The following is a 20,997-nucleotide window of genomic DNA, read 5'->3' as shown; positions in this document are numbered from 1 at the left end:
GCTCTACCAACTGAGCAATCGAGACCGCAACAGGATATTAAATGTCAGTACAATGGAATCCTGATAAAGCAATCACTGTCGGGTCAGAAAAAATGGTTGACTCAAAGCAAGGTTGACTTTATCCATAAAGATAAAGAACAGAAAATTTGGGACCAAGAAGAGAAGTTGGATTTAAACAGAAGTTGACTCTAAGAGTGTTGACTTAATACGGATTCCATTGTATAATTCTGCCTTTTTATATTTTATATGTTTTGTGGCATAGCACAATTAAGCGATTGTCCACTTATCCTGCAAACATTCTTCTTCTTCTTCTTCTTCTTCTTCTTCTTCTTCTTCGTTCCTCTGATGGACATCTATGGCTGCAGTCCGATATCTGCTATGAAGTCTGTGGTCCGCTTTAGGTCCTCAGCCTCACCATAGAGCTTTGTGTTGAGTGTTGTAGGGGTGACCCAGTGGTTCGAACGTTGCACGTTGTATAACATTCGATTCCATGACTTTGAACTAGATATCGATCAGCACTCTTCATTTCTGAACCATGCCATTAAAGTAATTCCATTTACTTGGTCGATTCTTTTTAAATATCGGTTAATGCCCATATCTAGTAAATTGATCGTACGCAACAGGGTTGCCAGATTATTTTTCAACAAAATGCCAGGGGAAGACTCAAAAAATGCCAAAACACTCAAAAAAATGCCAAAGTGTGTTGACTCCCACCCCCACTAAGAAAACTACTCACTTTTGATAGACAATTTACTATCATATCCTGGTGGCTTGCGTGTTTTCTTTTCTTTCTTTTTTCTTTTTTTTTTTTTGAATTATACTAAATTTCCTGTTGGGGTAATTTTTTTATTAAGAAAAGGTGTCATTTGAAGTATAATATAAAAGAAAGGAAAATGCCAAATGAAAATGCCAAATGCCAAATGATTTTTCTAATGCCAAACGGTTTTCAAAAATGCCAGATTTTTGAAATCTGGCATTTAAAATGCCAAACTGGCAACCCTGGTGCGCAACCGCACGGGGGACCAGGTGTGTCAATTTGGCGTTTTAAATACCAAATTATAAGAATTTGCCTTTGGCATGAAAGATATTGGGTTTGGTAATTAAGCATTTTATTAAATTCAACTTAATTACATATTTAATACACAGTAATAGTTCAATACTTATTAATTATCACATTTAAATTAGCAAGACAACGTGAAATCCTCATGGCCACGAGATGAGAAAATTGACAGCACATAAATCTATGCATAAACTTAAACATATTACGATTCATACATTTGTGATCTGCCGTCTCAAAGCGGTACATATTTTGTCGGGGTGAAATAGATTTTGGAAATTGGAGCTATAGCCACAAATATTAAACTTTGGGTAATTTCTAATCTTTATCTTCAACTCCTTGCATTAAAAACCCAGCAAATAACAACAACAACAACAACAACAACAACAACAACAACAACAACAACAACAACAAAAAAAACAAACAAACAAAAAACAAACAAACACAAAGCATAATTCAAAATTCGTATTTCTCATCATTTTATTCTAAATTCAGTTTTCAGGGTCTGAATTCATCATTATATAATAAGTAATAAGTAAGTAGGCATCCTTCCGTCTCAAGAGACAATGGTTTGCGCCCTGTATGGCTTTAGTCTCATCAGTCTTGTTGAGAGCAACGACGGGTGTGACTCAGCAGACCAATCCTTGCATGGCAGTCTCTACCGCAGTTGTTGCACACATAGTTTGACTGTGTGTTTGGTATTTGGATCTGCTGCCTCTCTTTCCTCCTTGCTCTCCTCTCCTCAAGCTTCATCTTTCTCCTCTCCTCACCCCTCTTCATTCCCTCCATCACCGCATATCTCCAGCCGCTGCGGTCGTCAGCAAGCGACTCCCAAGTGTTTGAGTCGATGCCTGTCAATTTCATGACATCATAGAAGCGCAGAGCTGGACGGCCAGTTGGTCGCCGTCCAGAAGCTAGTTCACCGTACATGATGTCTTTGGGTATGCGTCCATCGTCCATCCTGTGTACGTGACCAAGCCATCGCAAACGTCGCGGACAGAGCATGAGATGCATACAGAGGGAGTTTGCTCTTTCTAGCACTGCATTGTTAGTGAGTCTGTCCTGCCACCTGATGCCGAGAATTCGTCGTAGACAGCGAATGTGGAAGTTTTCCAGGCGGTTCTCCTGTCTGGCATATGTTGTCCAGGATTCACTGCCATACAGTAGGCTACTGAGTACACATGCCTGGTATACTCTGAGTTTGGTATTCAAAGTGAGTTGGTTGTTGGTCCACACTCTCTTGCTCAGTTGTGCCATGACAGCGGCAGCTTTGGCGATGCGCTTGTCTAATTCTGCATTAAGTGAGAGGTTGCTGGTGATGGTTGTGCCCAGGTATGTGAAGTGATCAGTGACTTCTAGCTCCTCGTTGTCAGTGTAAATTGCTGGTATAGAGGGGACATCCTGACACATTACATTTGTTTTCTTGATGCTGATCGTCAGCCCGAATTCCCTGCATGCGTGGGAAAACCTGTCCATCAGCCGCTGGAGGTCTTCCTCGGTATGCGCGCATAGAGCTGCATCATCTGCAAATAGCATTTCCCTTATGGAGACTGTGCGAACCTTGGTCTTTGCTTTCAGCCGTGCCAGATTGAACAGCTTCCCATCACTTCTGGTGTGTAAGTGGACTCCTTCTGGGGACTCTTTGAATGCAAACTTCAGCAGTAAGGAGAGAAAAATATACCAAACAAAGTCGGTGCGAGGACAGAGCCTTGTTTCACGCCGCTGCGCATGGGGAAGGGTTCAGAGGCTCCACCGTCGTAGCTAATGGTGCCCTTCATGTCGTCGTGGAAGGAGGCAATGATGCTAAGCTGCTGAGGAGGACAGCCAATCTTCTTTAGCAGCTGGAAAAGGCCCTTCCTGCTAACAAGGTCAAATGCCTTAGTCAGGTCAATAAATGCAATGTAGAGGGGCATCTGCTGTTCTCTGCATTTCTCCTGAAGTTGACGTACTGAGAAGATCATGTCCACTGTCGACCTCTTGGCTCTGAAGCCACACTGCGACTCTGGGTAGATACGTTCGGCGAGGACTTGCAGTCGAGTGAGGACAACGCGCGCAAAGACTTTACACACAATGCTCAATAGAAAGATTCCCCTATAGTTATTACAGTCACTACGGTCTCCCGTGTTTTTGTAGAGGGTGATAATCTTGGCACGCGCATATCCTGGGGTACCTTGCCTTCTCTCCAGCAAAGACACAGGAGTTTATGTAGTGGTTCCAAGGGGGCTGGCTTTCCACATTTGATGATTTCGGGTGGAATGCTGTCGTCACCGTGTGCTCTGCCACAGGCCAAAGCATCGATTGCTTTGCTGAGCTCCTCCATAATTGGTTCTGCGTCTAGTTCTTCCAGTACTGGCAGTTCTTCAATTGCGTCTAACGCTTTTTGGGTGACAGAGTTTTCTCTGGCGTAGAGTTCCAAGTAGTGCTCTACCCATCTTCCCATCTGCTTGTCCTTGTCTGTGATGGCTTCCCCTGTCTTGGATTTAATAGGCGCAGTTTTCTTTGTAGATTTGCCTGTCGCCTGTTTGATGCTCTCATACATGGCCCTTATGTTGCCACTGTCAGACGCTTGCTGGATGTTGTCCGACAACTGAAGCCAGTAGTCGTTGGCGCAACGTCGTGCTGTTTGCTGTGCTTTGCTGCGTGCAGCTCGCAACGCCTGCAGGTTCCTCTGACTTGGTTTATGTTTATAGCTGACAAGTGCGCTGTGCTTGGCATCAATGACTGGCTCCATCAGTAATATTGGCTTCAAACCAATCATTGTTTTTGTGCTCCTTTTTGCCGTATGTCAGAACTGCAGTGCTGTAAATGGCGTTTCTAAGAGAGTTCCAGCTGTCCTGTGCGTTTTGTTCTGCTTTTCTATGAGCTGTGTTGAGAATCTTCTTCGTTGAACTCTATATTCTTTTCCCGGTAAGCTTATATTATATATAATCATATAATTATTATATAATAGTATATAATACCGTTTTCATAAGATAAGAACACTATTACTACTACTACAACAACAACAACAACAACAACAACTACTACTACTACTACTACTACTACTACTACTACTACTACTACTACTACTACTACTACTACTACTACTACTACTACTTCTTCTTCTTCTTCTTCACACATCCTCCTCTTCCTCCTCCTCCTCCTCCTCCTCCTCCTCCTCCTCCTCCTTTTTCTTCTTCTTCTTCTTCTTGTTCTTGTTCTTGTTCTTCTTCCTCTTATCATTATTATTATTATTATTATTATTATTATTATTATTATTATTATTATTATTATCATTATTATTATTATTATTATTATTATTATTATTATTACTATTCTCCTTTCAGGCCAAAGCTTCATCAAATTGAAGACTGAAATGGACGTCAAGAGCCTGGTCGTTTCAGATTCCTTTGGTGTAGAGAAGAGACCTGCAATCCAGTGCTCTGAAATCTGCTGCCAACACATCCCTGAAAACATAACACATCATCATCATCATCATCATCATCATCATCATGATCATCATCAAAGGACATGCTTCGAACCCTCCACTGACTACCAGTCCGGGCTAGGATTTAATACAAAATAGCCATTGTCTGTTTTGGTATATTTGAGTCTTCTGTCCTTCTTTACATTCAACACTTACTCCAACCGTACGTACCTCTGAGAAATCGTAGATCCCACCATTAAAAATTGTTAACATCCCCTCAAACTAAACTTAAATGCTTTGGCGATAGGTTACTCATGAACCACCATTTGGAATGATCTCCCTCAATAAGTGAGATTTTCGAGCTCTATAGATACTTTTAAAAAACCCTGAAAAAATATCTTTTCAGAAAATATTTACTTAGTTGAATTTTAAATGTATTGCATGTGATATGTATTGATGTTTTTGATGCCCGTTTTATGCTCTAAATGTTTTTATTTTTTTATTTTTTTAACGCTTTGAGGTTTCGACGAAAGGCACTATAGAATTATTATTATTATTATTATTATTATTATTATTATTATTATTATTATTATTATTATTATTATTATTATTATTATTATTATTATTATTACTATTATCATCATCATCATCATCATCATCATCATCATCCTCAAGGTCAAATGCTTGACAGTTTAAGAAATGATAGTCTTTCTCTTAAATAAGCATACACACTTGACCCATGACTAAACCACCGCGATATGGTATCATTTAGAGGCGGCGGGTCATATTTTAGTCAAAATTCATCATCCAAAAGGTGTTCTAATACAACAAAAAGGACTTACGTGTTGTTTCATTTTTCAGATAGAGAACTGAGAGAAAATTTAACTCCGAGATTTTAAAAAAAAAAAAGAAAGAAAAAAAAAACGAAAACAACAAACGTTTGAGTTACGTTTGCATTCAGTTCAGCAAAATTAAAAGCGAGAGGGAAACGAGAGGGGTTGCACTCATTTTCCGGTGATAATAAAAGAGACACTCACGATGATTCGGAGCAGCACGAACCCGAAACGAAAATGAATGCAATCAATTGACAACAACACAATACCAGTCATTTTTTTCAGAACATTTATTTGGTACAGGTCTACGATTTATTTAGCATTGTGTTCCTAAAATAATCTGGCAAACCTTACTGGATACGTCTGATTTGCAAGATAAAACATTACAAAATTTCGCAGAGCTTAATAATTATATTTTGACCGTATACTTTGAGTGTTGAACGTATCATGATCTAATTTTAGTCACGTGGCTACCTACGTCGACTGCTACATATCGGCTTGCTATTTTAACTTGAGAAAAGTTTACACTACAGATGGCCGATGGAGTGGACTCGTCTACAAAAAACTAAATGACGAAAATTACATTTCATGACTACAACATATTTCATTACAATGTCAAGGTCGTCGGGATGGAAACGAATTTCTTCACTTCACTGTTGAAAAATGGCGACGACGGATCAAGTATGGGAAAAGAGATGCAAAATATGGGGAAATTCTGATGGTTCTATTTACAGTAATTCTGTAACAGCACCTGCTCCATCCAAAAATTTTCTTCAGGTTTATGTGTCACCTGTCAATGTAAGATGTTAAAAACACGCACACCATACTTTATATTATACATTAAAATTAAAAGGTAGAAATTCATGAGTAGAAAGTCCAGACTGGACTAGACTCTATCTCCACTCCGCACGCAAGCCCAGAAGTTTTGCCTCAGGCTTGGGTCCGGACCTCGTTCTAAAGATGACACAATTGATATGTTTATGTGAGCCATGTAACACTTTCAGAGTATGGGATTAAATTCAGAACAAATTACATTCATTAATCACTATTACTTAGTAGGCACTTTGATAACCCCAGTTCAGTAGCCGCCGATAGGCTCACACTCACTTTAAGGAAAAACTCATTTTTTGTTACATGATTTTTGATCTATTATTGGTTTGGCTACTATGGCGTTATTTGAGGGCCTATGTGATTAATTTTTGTATCATTTTAAAAGAGACAAAACGCGCTTTGTAATGGCAATGGTGTATTTCGTTCTTACTTCCGGATCCTTTTTCTGGGAGGGAAAGTGAAGTAAAAAATTATCATTTTTTTAAATTATGAGAACTTTTTTAAATCATAGATGTTTTCGATTATACCTAGTTGACAATTTAGGTAAAATATCTCTACAAACTTTCATTGAAATCGATGAACTTGCACACCATTTTCTTTTACTTTTACTCACGATCTTCTATCAATTTTCACATGCCCCTAATTTTTCTTCCATGCTTATCACACATGAACATGAATTGTAAGAAAATAAACTTCAACTTCCACTTCAATGGCACAAGCGGGAGATAATCGCAACTGTGAGTGTCGTGAGGACAGATGGATATGCCTAAACCTTCTTTTTGATCTCATCTATTTTTTAGGTCAAATTCCATTATGCCATTAATGCTTCTGATATTTTTGGGTAGAGAAGTCATCAATTGCAATGGAAGAGTTAAATTTTCTTTAAAAAGGACCTTGGCTTTTTGAATTGTGCTTCTTTCATGTAATGACCTATTTAGGCTCTTGTGCATGTCACTGATACTTTCAGTTCTCTTGTGGCACCTGGACACGTGTGACACCAACACGCATCTCATAACCGTGTTTGAAACAGGCTCCCACAATGCACCAGCTGAAATCTAGAAAGCCTTTCTATTCCTCCTATTTCTCCAAAATAAAAAAAAATTGACCTAAACGAAGCATGGCAAAAACATTGGAACGAACAAAAACCGTGGTGATCTAATTGACGACCTGACAATACAACCCTTGCCAAGCTTGAGAACACTGATAAGGAAGCAGTGGACAGCCTGCAACTGCATACGAGCAAGACATGGCAGAACAGCCAACAACCTCCATAGATGGGGATATATTAATATTACCTCTCCTGTATGCCCCAACTGCGATACCGTCCATCAGAATATGGGCCACATGATGTTGGATTACCCTGATACTGATACCTCCATCCCAGGGGTTATCTCACAGTATACCCGGCAGAGGAGACTTTTATGGACTGGTTGAAGGACAAGTACATGGATGTGTAGATGGTCATACGGCACTACTGGTCCTCTTGTGGTTGTTACAATTACAAACAAACCTGTACACTGTTTTGAACTTTCTCGAGCTGTTCCACTTGATTTTTGCTCTTGGGATCCCAAACCCATACACTTTATTCTAAAATTGGTCATGCAAAGACTTTATAGCAAGTTTATCTGATGCTCCTTGGACAACTTTGTACATTTATTCGAAAGAATCCAAGTTTTGTATTGTCACCTTAAATGATAAAAAAAGGTGGAGATCCAACTCCAACCTTGATTCTTAAAATCAGTTCATAAATCAGCACAGTGTGTAAAAATGGCCTTTAGTAGGTACTTAAAATTTCTTTATTTAAAACAAGTTTTAATATTAATTTAGCATTTTAAAATCCGGAAAAAAAAATCTTAGCAAAGACGTCGACAAGTGGATGAAACTATGTAAATTATATAAAACCACACCTTGGATGAAATTTCACCAAAAATGAATCAGACAGAGCAATCAAAACACGTCCTGTCCTCTCTGTCTCATCACTACACACTAATAATCAGTAATAAAGCTTGTTTTCAGGCCTTTAAAATGAAACACTACACTTTCCATGTATCTTTTAATTGATACAAATTCATACAACACAAAGGTGATACAATCTACCATAAAACCTAAACTGTCTCAATCGTCAAAAGATGCTGGTGAGATCAAAGAATCTCTCTGTAAAATTGAATAAAATACTCGTCAGTAAAATATTGTTAACTCTTGAAACATTTATAGTAGAGAGAAAAATAAGGTATCGAATTAAATGTTATTTCAAGTCTCATCCATTTCATAAGGGTCATTTTAATGTATTCTGAGTCTGAAAATTCTATCAAAGTACCTATACTATGATATTTTTAATCACCAAAAAGAGACCTGGAGATAACTTAATCTTTCCATGTATCTTTTAATTGATACAAATTCATACAACACAAAGGTGATACAATCTACCATAAAACCTAAACTTTCTCAATCGTCAAAAGATGCTGGTGAGATCAAAGAATCTCTCTGTAAAATTGAATAAAATACTCGTCAGTAAAATATTGTTAACTCTTGAAACGTTTATAGTAGAGAGAAAAATAAGGTATCGAATTAAATGTTATTTCAAGTCTCATCCATTTCATAAGGGTCATTTTAATGTATTCTGAGTCTGAAAATTCTATCAAAGTACCTATACTATGATATTTTTAATCACCAAAAAGAGACCTGGAGATAACTTAATCAATCATAAACTACGATTCCTCCTATTTCCAGGTTATTTTAAGGATTTGGAAAATACTTCCTCCCACCAGAGCAGATTCTAACCAAGTTCCCTCTCAGCAAGTGTGTACATATTCTGAATTTCATGATGATGAAAAAATGAGAGGTACGAGTTAGACTACTAATATCTAGCTAATTGGAACAACATTACGTAATCTGTATGACAACTAACCCAACGTTTTTGATCGTGCCAAATAATGTTTAAAGTCATTTGAGTGAACCTTTAAATGTAGCCTCTTAATGCTGCCATTACTGCTGGAAAAAGTTTCAAATTAAAATAAAATCTTTGTTTGTCACTATTGTTGTTGTTATTGTGGATGTTTCACTTTATTTTACCTTTTCCTTCTAACATTTTCTATGCCTACTCATGATGTATTTCACATTTGAGAAAAAAGTTGAAATGTGAGAGATACTGACACTGATACAGGATCTTGCATTCGATTTAAATCTTTAATTCAGTTGCAAAACAATCACCCACTATTCCAGTTCATTGACCAATAGTAGTCAATGAACAATAAAAGTTATTGAACCAAACTCCTTAAACCATTTGTTAACTTGGCATTTGGGTGTTATCAAGAATGTTCCCACAAACATAAACCTCACCCTCTTTTCTTTAACTCACATGGACTTATACTGAATTGCGAGCGGTGACATTTAAGGGGAATTTTCAATTCCCATAGGACAGGCTGATTGATGACCACCATGTCGTGACTAGGTGTGATGTCTGGTCAAGAATGTCTTCTATGTAAGAAGTCTTGTGTCTGGTATAGAAGACCACAAAGATGTATTTGATAGGAATATACTAATGCCACCATCACAGTGAGACTTATTTTCCATGACCAGTTGTCCAGTTACCATCGACAAATGTCATAATATGTAATGAGTAAGAGCTGCACTCATACAGTGTCTGAGCATCTAAGAAGCAGCGACACAACACTTACTGGACAGGGTCATAAAATGTATTTGCCTAAAGCTGGCTTATGCAGGATATGACTTAGAGGTGTGAAATTGTAGATTCATTGTTAGGAAGTAGAGACTTTTCCTGCTTAATTGAATAACTGCGTTATATCAAGAAAACTGCTTAAAGAACAAATGGGTAAGGTATTTAGTGTTTACCATAGCGATTAATGATGCAGATCTGAAGGGAAAATTTTTCATCTTATATAGGGAGATGTGTCAGATGGAAATGGAGTTATACTGTAAATTTTTGTGTTTGACAGGTTCCGGTATACGGAGTCATAATAGAGGAATTTACTGTGGGAGAAGGGGGGAGGGGGGGACCAGAGGCTTTCCTTCCTCAACGATATTTAATCTAAAAGAGGGTTCCATCATGGCAGATCCGACTGCATGTCCATAGAAATTTTGCTCCAATGATGACGTTTTGGAAAAAAAAGATATCCTTGTTCTTTTCCATTTCAATAAATGGCCCTAATAATTCATGTGTCACTTTATTTTGCATTTGAAGAAAAAAAATCCCTCTGAGTAAGTGATGATGAGTTTTAAAATAACGCGTTGACCAGATTTCCTCATCCAGATTGTGTGTATTGACAGTACAAAACCAATAAAAAAATGAAGAAAAGGGAAGAGGAACAAGATAAACAGAATAAGTTTAGAGATAGAGAGGGGGGGGGGGGGGGGGGGAGAACGATAATAGGAGAAAGAGAAGGAGAAATAAAGAGAGAGGGAGAGAGAGAGAGAGAGAGAGAGAGAGAGAGAGAGAGAGAGAGAGAGAGAGAGAGATAGAGAGAGAGAGAGAGAGACAGAGAGAGAGACAGAGAGAGGTACATTAAAACAATAAATATCTTCATTATTGAATCAATAACATGAATCAATAGCATCTTCTTTGCATACACAATACTTTTGCTTAGTTTATAAATAATGCCAACAATATAAAAACAAAAGATATAAAAGACTTTGAGAATGATAAAACTACCATATGATACTTTAAATTGTGGTGTGATAATTTATTACAATTAGATGTAAAGAACTCGAAAGAAATAATCTTTGACTAAAGACAAAAGAATAATCATGAACCTGTGTTTTTATCATTTTGTTTTCACATAATTTTACTGAAAGAGTTCATAAAGATGGTAAGTTCTTCCAAGCTTATTTATATTTTTTCAAATCCTCTGCCAGGAGAAATTGAGAGGAATATGGGAACGAAAGAATTGGACTATGTTGACAGGCTGGTATTAAAGCATATCGACTATTTGAACAGACTACCAAGGAAAGTTTTACTTAAGATAGCATTCCTTTTAGATTTAGTCTCCATTGCAAGGCTGGGTCAAGTAAATAAACTCTTTCGAGAGGTAAGTTGCTTTGAAGCTATTGACACAGATAATGATTCAGAATGATGGATTAATGGTTTTAATCCCAGGTATAATAACAAAATAATGTAATTTATATGAACCTTTGTCTTGATGTTGTTATGATTTTTAAAAAAATGAATTTATATATCAATGTCATATATATAGAAAGCTATTTCTAAAATTTCCTGTTATACAATATTTACTTTGTAAATTAAGTAACACAAACCAAAATTTACATAAACTCATTTGGCATATTGGGCTACCTAGGTTTATTTCCTATAAGTCTACAATATATTTCAACCATTTTGAATTGCGGTTTGTAAGAAAAAATGTATATTTGGATCAGTAATTCATTACTTTCTAAATCATGTCAATCAGACAATGTTATTTTACAAAGGAGGAATATATAGAGAAGGAACTTGGACTGTTTGGGTTTTGATTTTATTTGTACAAGAAAGAGTTGTTCACGATTACAGTTATGCAGAGATCAGAAAACAGTTTATGAAAAAGAGATTCAAAGCAACAGTTTTGATGCAAACAAAAAATCACTTTGATTGTCATTAAAATGTCAGCTAATTTCTTCACATTGCATGACTCTTGTTAGTTTCGTTATACTTATGTTAACTTGTCTATGTATGGTCATTGCTTTCCTCTATCTTTTAACAAAATTATATCAATACAGGTCTAACTTAGGAAATAAAACAATTGCATATGAAAATACTTTCTTTTCATTGTGAGCAAAAGGGACTATCATGAAGCCTAGAAATTATTCACACTATACCGTTTTACTTTACTTGACATCTATCTCAATGGACATTTGAAATGATAGTAATGTATATTACATTCTCCTTATTTTGCTTGTCGGACAAAGATATTACTTCAGTTACCTTTATCATAATTCACTAAAATTGTATTATTGCTGAATTCTTGTTTTCCTTTTCTCCCAATTTTTACATATTTAAAAAAAAAATTTCTTTATCTTGCTTTTTGAGAAAAGTTTCATTTTCTTGTCATCTTAATTTTCCGTTCTTTTTTTTTCAAAGCTGTGTAGTTGTGATGCCCTGTGGTCAAAGATTTACTTTGACCATACCAAAAAGCAAGCGTCACAAGAACTCCTCATGTTAGTGGACCAGAAAGGGTGGAAAGACGTCTTTTTTATGAATAAGCTACAATTACAGGTAAATTTTTCAATGTGATAATCTAAACTGTGAATGTAAATGAAATAGATGTAACATTTGAATATAAAACAGAAGGGGGAGGGGGAGGGGGCGATAGCTCAGTACTATGGCAATTTTCTTGGAGACAAAAGGACTGTTATCAATCCTGGGTGCAGTCGAGACCCCCTTGTTCACTCAGCATTGACTGGGTAGATGGTCTAGTTATATCTGTTGGAAAGTATTTTGTGATTGGCACTTGCTTTATCCAAAGGTTAGTGAGCGATTGTTAACATCTGTTTAACAAAATAGAAACCGGGGTAAACTCCGGCTCTGTGACCTTTATACCTCTGAAGTACTTCTTTGGAAAATAACAAAACAAACTATGTTACAAGGTCATTACACTCTGATATCCCTCTTCAGCCAACAACCAAAACATTTTAAACTGTCTTACAACATGTAAAGTCTGGAATGACAAGGCAGTGGTTTACATAGCAAAGTGGGAGGCAGATTTATTGTGAGAAGTACCTAGTTAAAGCACTGTTGTCAAAGAGACATGGGCTGTGAGTTACAGGCTGATTTCTAACTTACCGTGTATATCAAAGTTACTGGAAAAAGTTGTTCTCCAACAATCAAATGAACAACTAGCAAGTCACGGCTCCAAGAGCCTCTTCATTCAGCGTACAGAAAATTGCACAGCACCAAAACAGTCCTCTTGCGGGTTGCTTTTGATTTATCAAAAATCATCGACAACAGAGGTATGACTATGTTAAATTTGCTAGACCTGTCGGCCGCATTTGACACTATAGACTATGAAATCCTCCTAATGCAATTGCAAAATATTGTTGATATCCAAGGAACTGCACTCAACTGGTTCAAAACATATCAACAAATTATCATTGGAAACTCATGCACCAATAGAGGACCTCTTCCCTTCAGCATACCCCAAGGCTCCATTCTCCAGTACTCTTTGTGCTTTATACATCACCACTTGGGGATATCATTCATTTGTATGGTCTTGAACATCATTGTTATAACGACGACATGCAGATCTATGACACCAATCATCAATCAACATTTGACAGGAAAATTGAACGCTCTGAAAAATGCATTAGCGAAGTGAGCGAATAAATGGGGAAGAATATGTCACAGATGAATGCAGACAAAACTGAAATGTTGATAGTTGGGAATAAGAATAAAATTAATAAGATTGATCAAACTTTTTTGGTAGTAAACGACATCAAAGTGCCTTTTGTCAATAAACTTAGGAATCTTGGGGTCATGTTTGATTTGGACCTTTTGAGGAATGAACAAGTAATGTCAATGGAATAAGATGTTATTTGTGGATTTGAAAAAGATCAGTTTTATGCGGTATTTTATAACAAAAGATGCCTGTTAAAAATTAATATCTCCATTAGTTTTTTTCAAAATTAGATTATTATAACTCTTTACTTTCTGGAAAGTCAAGTACAAATATTTTTCTCTCCAAGCAATTCAAAACAATGCAGCATGTGGTAATGACAAAGAAACATCAAGATGAAGCCTCACCGTTCATGGTGGACCTTCAATGGCTGCCTGTGAGAGAATGTATAGAATATAAAGTAGCAACATTTATTTTTAAATGTCTATATAGCAGCGCCTCTTCTTATCTGACACAGCTCATTGAGATATAAGAACCATAGAGATGTCTTTATTCCTCTTACGATTCAAAAACTAAAGATTCCTAAAACTAGACTTAAAGCAAGGGAGAAAAGCTTTGCTTGATCCGGGCCTAGAATTTGAAATAAATTGCCTTTAGAACTAAGAGATTCAACATCCTTAGAAACGTTAAAAAAGAAACTAAAGACTCATCTTTTTTGGTCATGTTTCAGCGAGCAGCTACTCCAATGATTGATAAATTATTTTTTTAATGTGTTTGTGTGTATATGTTTGTCTGTGCATGTGTGTGTATGAGTGTTTAAGTGTTCACGAGTGGTGGTAAGATGATTATGAGGACGATAAAAATGATTAATTTGATGATGATGACAATAATGATAAGTGGCCCTTTTATGTGGTTTATGATGCCCATAAAATCAATAAGTAATTTTGAAAATTTGCTATTTTTTAAAATGTTCTGTTATTGTAAGAAGTTAAGACAGTTGGAAATGATGTAGTATTTGTTAATGCTTTATTTATATCTCTATGAGTCATTCTAAGAATTGTAAAAAAATATTTTAACATAAACACACTGGTCATTTAGCAGATGAGAGATTTCAACATAGTCAAATTATTGACTGCATTTCAAGATAAATACACTGGGTGATGTCTTTGTACTCAAATCATTAGCTACAGTTTCAGTCATTTAAGGCCAGTTCTATAACAGTTGATTATGTCAATCTCTTACTAATGGAAAGAAAGAAAAGGGATATCGGCTACCAGCATGAAACCAGTCTTATTGTAATTCACAGTTGGCTAACTGTGTTAAGTCAGAGCTATCAACACCAATCACCTAAAACTGTTAGTAAGATTTTGGCTCAGCTTAAAAAGTCAAACCAAATAAAAGAGTAAATTTTAGAGAAACTATTGAAGCAAAATTTAGGCTTAGGCTAACATCAAAATACTTGGTTGTAAAATTTGCTTAATAGTAGTAAGCTCAGAATACTCCTTGGTTATGAAACCAGACTTTTGAATTAAATGCATCAACAGGTGATTTTCTGTCATAATATTCTCTCAACTTACTTGTAGTTTTATTGTCTCTCAGTTTTCTTTTGTTTTTCATCTTATTTCAGATGCAGATGAGGAGAACGGCCAAAGAATCAAGGTTTCATTATGGGAAAAAATTTCTTGGGGGGCCATCTAGAGATAAATGATGATTTCTATTACAAAATTAACCCAGAATTTGCCAAACTATTCATAAGTGCTTAGTTAATTGTTTGAAAAGTATGAATGAAATATTTGTATGAACTTGCAGTGATGTAAAAAAAATATTTTAAAAGAAATACAAAAAATGTCTCAGGATGACTATTACAGTGCAACACGCATTCATCAAATTATGCGGGACAGCCAGAAAAGTACTTTGAATCCCTGTTTTGCCAAATACATGAACAGGCTGTTAGGCAAAGGACACAACTTGTGATGAAGCCAACGGATTTCAATGTTTGCGCATACAGCTTTTGTAGGTTGAATAAGTTATCCATGCCTTTTTGTTGAAAATAGTGAATATTATTAACTACAGAAACACACACCACCACATTACACAACACAGCACACAAAATGGCATGAGATGAGGTTTGGGTAGGGGAAAGAAAGGAGGGGGAAGGCGCTTGTCTGCACAATCATAATCTTTGTAAACTTATAACTTGAGGCCATAGCTATATTGAGTATTTGCCTGTCACTGAAACAATCAGCTCCACAGATCCTGAGCATAAATCAAAATTTTAACACATGCGATAGAAAAAAAAGCATGACAATGTCAAGTATCACAATGCAATTCCTTCATCAGTGTGTCATTTGTGATAAATACTCACAAACTGTGGGACTGATTGCTGTGGGTGAGAGGTAAGTATTGGAGATGACTATGGCTGAGACTGACCCTAAATTATGTCACAATTTGAGGCGGTGATCTCAAACCTAAAATGAAAGATGAATTGTTGTTAGTTGTTCTCAAGGAAATATTCCATTGATTGAACTATTGAATACAACTCACAGTAATTGACTTTCTCTTTATGATCATTGTCTTGTTTTATGATGTATCAGGCTATCAGGCTATGAGTTCACACAGCTTTCTCTGCTTTCCTATCTCTCTTCACTCAGTTTTGTTATTCAAAACTGTGAAACCATTTGTGAAAAATTTACTATGACAACGAAGGACATAATTTGGGATTCTGTCCTTGTTCATCGAACCGTGAATTTGTTGAACATGTGTTGCACGGTAGGATGAGATTATTCTTTTTAGATACTTTATCCCTTTTTTTGGTATTGCAATTCATACAGTCTTTTCTTTCATTATTTATATACTGATCTACTTACTTAATCTATGTTTACTATTTTCTCATTAGATTCTAGTCAAAAGTTTTTACATGTAAATTCGTGAATGACGTTATAAATGTTAGAAAAATGTATAAAAAGGAGAAAATTGTATGGATTGTCAAGTGTTGGTAATAGATCATGACAATGTTGACGGAAGAATGGTTCGTAGCTATTATATCTGGTAAACTTTGTTATTAATTGACTCTCCTTGTGATTTGTCATTTATTTTGTTTTCCTGAGCCACAGAAGGTTAGAAATTTAAATTCTCAATTTCTGAGAGAGAAAGTCGTCTTTGCTTTTATCCTCTTCACTAAGTCTTATTTCATGCACATTAAATAATATTTTTGCTTTACCAGTCCCCCTAACATATCCATTGTCAATTCTTTTGAAATGTTCAGATGCTTTTTTGGTTTGATCATTGTGAAGAAGATAATGAAGGTATGTCGCTCATTTGTGAGTAATGCAGCGGTTTATCATAACTGAGTTATGTCATTTTTCACAAGAAGTTAGCAATAGATTTATAGTCAATACTAAATATGAGTTTTCGGTAATGAAACAGATCAGTGTAAGCTGATAGCATGTCATTGAGGGTACGTTAATCTCTTTTTTTCTTATAATTGGTAACAAAGTAAAATTAAAGCAATTTTCATTAAGTTGCATGGAGAAATATTTTTCCTTTTAAGAGTTTAAGATTGACAGGAGTTTTGTATTTGACCAACAACAGCATGAAAAAGAAATGAAAGCATTTTGAATTGGTTTTGGTTCAGCCGTTCTGGTTTAAGAGTTGAATACTGATGAAACATTATTTAAATTAAGTTGCAATAAATCGTGAACATGTGATCAGCACAGTCCCAAGATATTTTCCAGTTGTGTTCACTCATAATTTCCATTTTTGCAAAAGTTCACGTGACCATTCTAGTGCTAAAATGTTCATTAGTTCTCTGTTCACAGGGTAGGATTTTTTGTTGTGATTATATTTTAAGTAATATTCTTTTTTAATATTTGAAATATAAAGCCAAGCTGATAAAAGTAAAATATGCAAACACCTAGATTTTAAAAGAAAATAATTGGATATTAAACTGAATTTGGAAACTGGTTACAAATAGAAAAATGTGAAGATGGCTTGATGTTGGAGGTATAAGATAAAAATTACCAAATGTTAGTTCCAGGCATAAACGTTAGCAATACGTGTCCATTGATAATTTTTTTATAGTCATGTAAATAGTTCATCTTGATGAGTGGAAGTTTGTGCTATGGTGGTCATTTTGTGTATTGAAGAAATGATTCGGGGTTTTTTCATATTAAAAGAGAAAGGAGTGAAGTCACTTACCTGGTCACTTAATAAAGTGATGGAATGAACGTGAATTGTCATTGATGTTTAAGTATTTTCTTCTTTTCATTAAAAAAATGTTATAATTTTTGTTTTTCGTTTTTCGTACTGTTGCATTTTTTCATTTATTATCTTTAATAGTCATTAGATTAATTCCTGCATATTTTAAAAGTTAAGTTTGTTGTTGTGAAGAAGTCACTCAAGTATTTCCAATTCCTGTTCAACTTTTGTTCTTTGAGGTGGTCGTCACAGTGTGGTTGTATTTTCTTTTTATTTTGCATCTCAATTCACATTTGTTTACCTGTTTAGTATGGCATTTTTTAATGTGCGAATTATTGTTGTTCACACACGTGCATGCCAAAGATAGAGATATTTTATCTTAAAGAAATATATATATATAAATATATATATATAAATAAATGCAGTCTGAATACGTTAATAAAATATATTTTTTCGTTTAGAATCCAAGTAAGATAAATGAAACCATGGTTTTCAATCTATTGATGGTAGCATTGTAATTGTTTTCACGTTTCTCTCATTCAATCAATAGCATTGGAATATGATAATGAACTTAAGTTATTTAATAACATCATAGTTTAGATGGATGACAATATATTTTTTGATAAATTCTTTCATAATAATGTAAAAATATTTAATTTTCCGTTAAGTTGAATTTTCTGTTTTTTACATGCTTAAATCATGAAGAAATGATTTCCCTAATTTTAAATGATTAAAATGGTATGATCTTATTGAAAATTATATTTTTTACTTTAAATGTCTAAAATATGATTTTTTCGAAATTATTTTCTACTTTCACAGAAGCTTTTTCCTCACATCACACCGTCAGCATTCATCAGAGGATGAAGAGACTAGCCATGCTCATCATCACAGAGATGGACAACAGAGCCCCTCAGACATACATGAAAGACTAAAGAGTGATGATGAGCAGTCTTACCAAGCTCAACATGGCGAGTATCATCAAGATAAATTCGAAGAGCAGGGTCGCTATCATTATGATTATGAGGACCAAAGACAATCTCAAGATGCACACCAATACCAAGATGATGTTCCAGAATATGCTGCTAATGAAAATGACGACCCAGATGACTACCAGTATCAAGATAGGGAGCTAGAAATGCAATACAGATATCAAGCTCAAGAGAATAGTCCAGATTTTATTTCTTACCAGGAATGAAATAACAATGAATTTGTAACATTGTTCATTTTAGCACGAGAGTTGAAGGTGGGTAAGATTATGCAGATTGAGTAGAACATCATAATATTGTAGTGTTACCATTAGAAGCTGCTGTCAAGAGAGCAGTAACCATTGATGAATGCAATTATTCTACCCTTAATGACTAAAATCACAAGCATGTTAATCCGGTCTGTAAAGGGTTGAAGAGCTATTGAAGATGATTACAATTAAAATAAACTTGTCAAACTGAAATTCAAGGACTTTGTCATCTATATCGTTTTTGACATAGTTTGTGTTAAACATAATGGCTAAAAGTCAGAAGAAAATCAAGATATGTTGTCCCTTTAAGAGCAAATTGTCTGTTTTTACTGAGTTGACTCCTTATGTCAAAGAGTGAAAAGACAGCACTTCCTGAGCTGAGTGAATAATATTATGGGTACATATGCAAATCACCTTTTAATAAAATTATCTGTGTAAACAGTAGATACGAAGCAGTTATATCTTTTGTTTGTTTTAACTGTTGTATGGAGATTACTGGTTTAGAATTTACAAGATATCATTAACAACGAGAGAGAGGGGGGAAAATGACTTTTCAATTTGCTTCTTTATAATCATTGTTATGTGTCACTATTCCAGCACAAAGTTTAATCTTTTCACTCTATGACATAAAGAGAGAAAGTCAGTGATGATAACAGTTTTCATGAATAAGGACCATCCCTTCATTTTCTTAACTTTAGTCATTATGCTTAAACAAGTGTATAAACCGAAAAAGATTATCAAGTCCTGTGAAATTCTGTTTAACCACATTTTAAATACAGTGCAACCCTTGGATAACGACATTGCCCAGGACTGGAAAATTATGTCGTTATCCAGAGATATTGTTATTCCAGGTTGTTCAAGATGGTGGAAAAGGGGGCGTGGTGAGACCGGTGAATATAACGATGTGATGCACAGACTAGTGCTTGGATAAGACAGGTCCCAGCTACGTTAGAATATGAATTTTTCCTATTGATAAAAGTTTTACTAGCTACACACTTTCACTGTCCGATTTGTATTGTCATTGTTTTCATCATAAATAGTGCTCAGCTGACTCGTCACAGACTACTTTAAAGACAACATGAAAGTGATAAATTAAGGAGCAGGCACTGATTATAAGATTAAGATCTGAAGAAAAATGTGTCTGGCATATCTTCATTTTAAAGACCAAGTCACTATCGAGCCAATCATCATTGCTCACTTAAAAGCCTGCCACTCCAAGCTTGTCAGCAATAATTTTTGCCTGCTGGCTGATGATAGGGGCCGGAAGTTGGTACATTAGGCTATGCCAAAAGGTTGTCTTCGTAGCATTTGCCACAAAAATACTTTAAAACTAAGTCATTAAAAAAACTCATGACAAATCTCGTTTTCATTGACAGGAAAAGAAGAGTTTTTATTGGCTAAAATGACGAGATGATGTTGGTCGGAAATGAGGTTGTCTATTAGGCTAGATTTTTTGTATCACAGCATCCGTGTCAACTGCCGATTATTGATGTCGCTAACAGGTGTTTTACTATAATGTATGTCGCTATTTTGGGGTTTTAGTACTAATGACATAAAGCAAAAAACTCAAGACCAGAGGTCAATGTCACTATCCAGGGGTTGTCGTTATTCAGGTGTGTCATTATCCAGAGGTTGCACTGTTTATTATTAGTAAGAATGATAATGATATAAGTATTAATAATGATGAGGACAATAATACAATTATTCCTCCACCTCCTCTTCCTCCTCCTCCTCCTCATACTACTACTACTACTACTACTACTACTACTACTACTACTACTACTACTACTACTACTACTACTACTACTACTACTACCACACATGATGATAATAATAATAGTAACGAAAATAATAATGACAATAATAATAATAAAAGTAAAAATAATGATAACAATAAAAATTATGATGATGATGATGATGATGATGATGATGATGATGAGGATGATGATTTTAATAATAATAATAATAATAATAATAATAATAATAATAATAATAATAATAATAATAATAATAATAATAATAATAATAACAATAATAATACAGTCTAGAATGGATATATCGACATCGTCGTGACTGTTAAAATGTCGATATAAGCGTGA

The 20,997-nt window shown here is 35.3% G+C and overlaps 1 protein-coding gene across 1 annotated transcript; it reads left to right on the top strand.

Annotated features, from left to right (window-relative positions):
- The first annotated feature begins 5,873 nt into the window (after nucleotides 1-5,873).
- Nucleotides 5,874-20,780, top strand: LOC144980934 (uncharacterized). The gene is made up of 6 exons (XM_078928902.1): nucleotides 5,874-6,094; nucleotides 8,858-8,969; nucleotides 11,000-11,172; nucleotides 12,216-12,350; nucleotides 15,095-15,126; nucleotides 18,484-20,780. Exons 1-6 carry the CDS (start codon nucleotides 5,960-5,962, stop codon nucleotides 18,857-18,859), a joined length of 963 nt encoding a protein of 320 aa, XP_078785028.1. The 5' UTR covers nucleotides 5,874-5,959; the 3' UTR covers nucleotides 18,860-20,780.
- The last annotated feature ends 217 nt before the right edge of the window (nucleotides 20,781-20,997 follow it).

The sequence above is a fragment of the Berghia stephanieae genome, chromosome 10, assembly GCF_034508935.2.
Source record: "Berghia stephanieae isolate SIO BIC M18660-M18661 chromosome 10, UCSD_Bste_1.3, whole genome shotgun sequence".
Classification (NCBI taxonomy): domain Eukaryota; kingdom Metazoa; phylum Mollusca; class Gastropoda; order Nudibranchia; family Aeolidiidae; genus Berghia; species Berghia stephanieae.
The sequence above is the reverse complement of the archived record's forward strand: the minus strand, read 5'-3'. Positions and strand labels throughout refer to the sequence as shown.

Bases quoted from the DNA above. Each gene is read 5' to 3' on its own strand.
- LOC144980934 (XM_078928902.1), top strand. From the start codon at position 5,960: ATGGCGACGACGGATCAAGTATGGGAAAAGAGATGCAAAATATGGGGA. The intron at 8,970-10,999 runs GTACGAGTTAGA...ATCCTCTGCCAG, and splicing joins TGATGATGAAAAAATGAGAG to GAGAAATTGAGAGGAATATG. The intron at 15,127-18,483 runs GTTTCATTATGG...CTACTTTCACAG, and splicing joins AGAACGGCCAAAGAATCAAG to AAGCTTTTTCCTCACATCAC.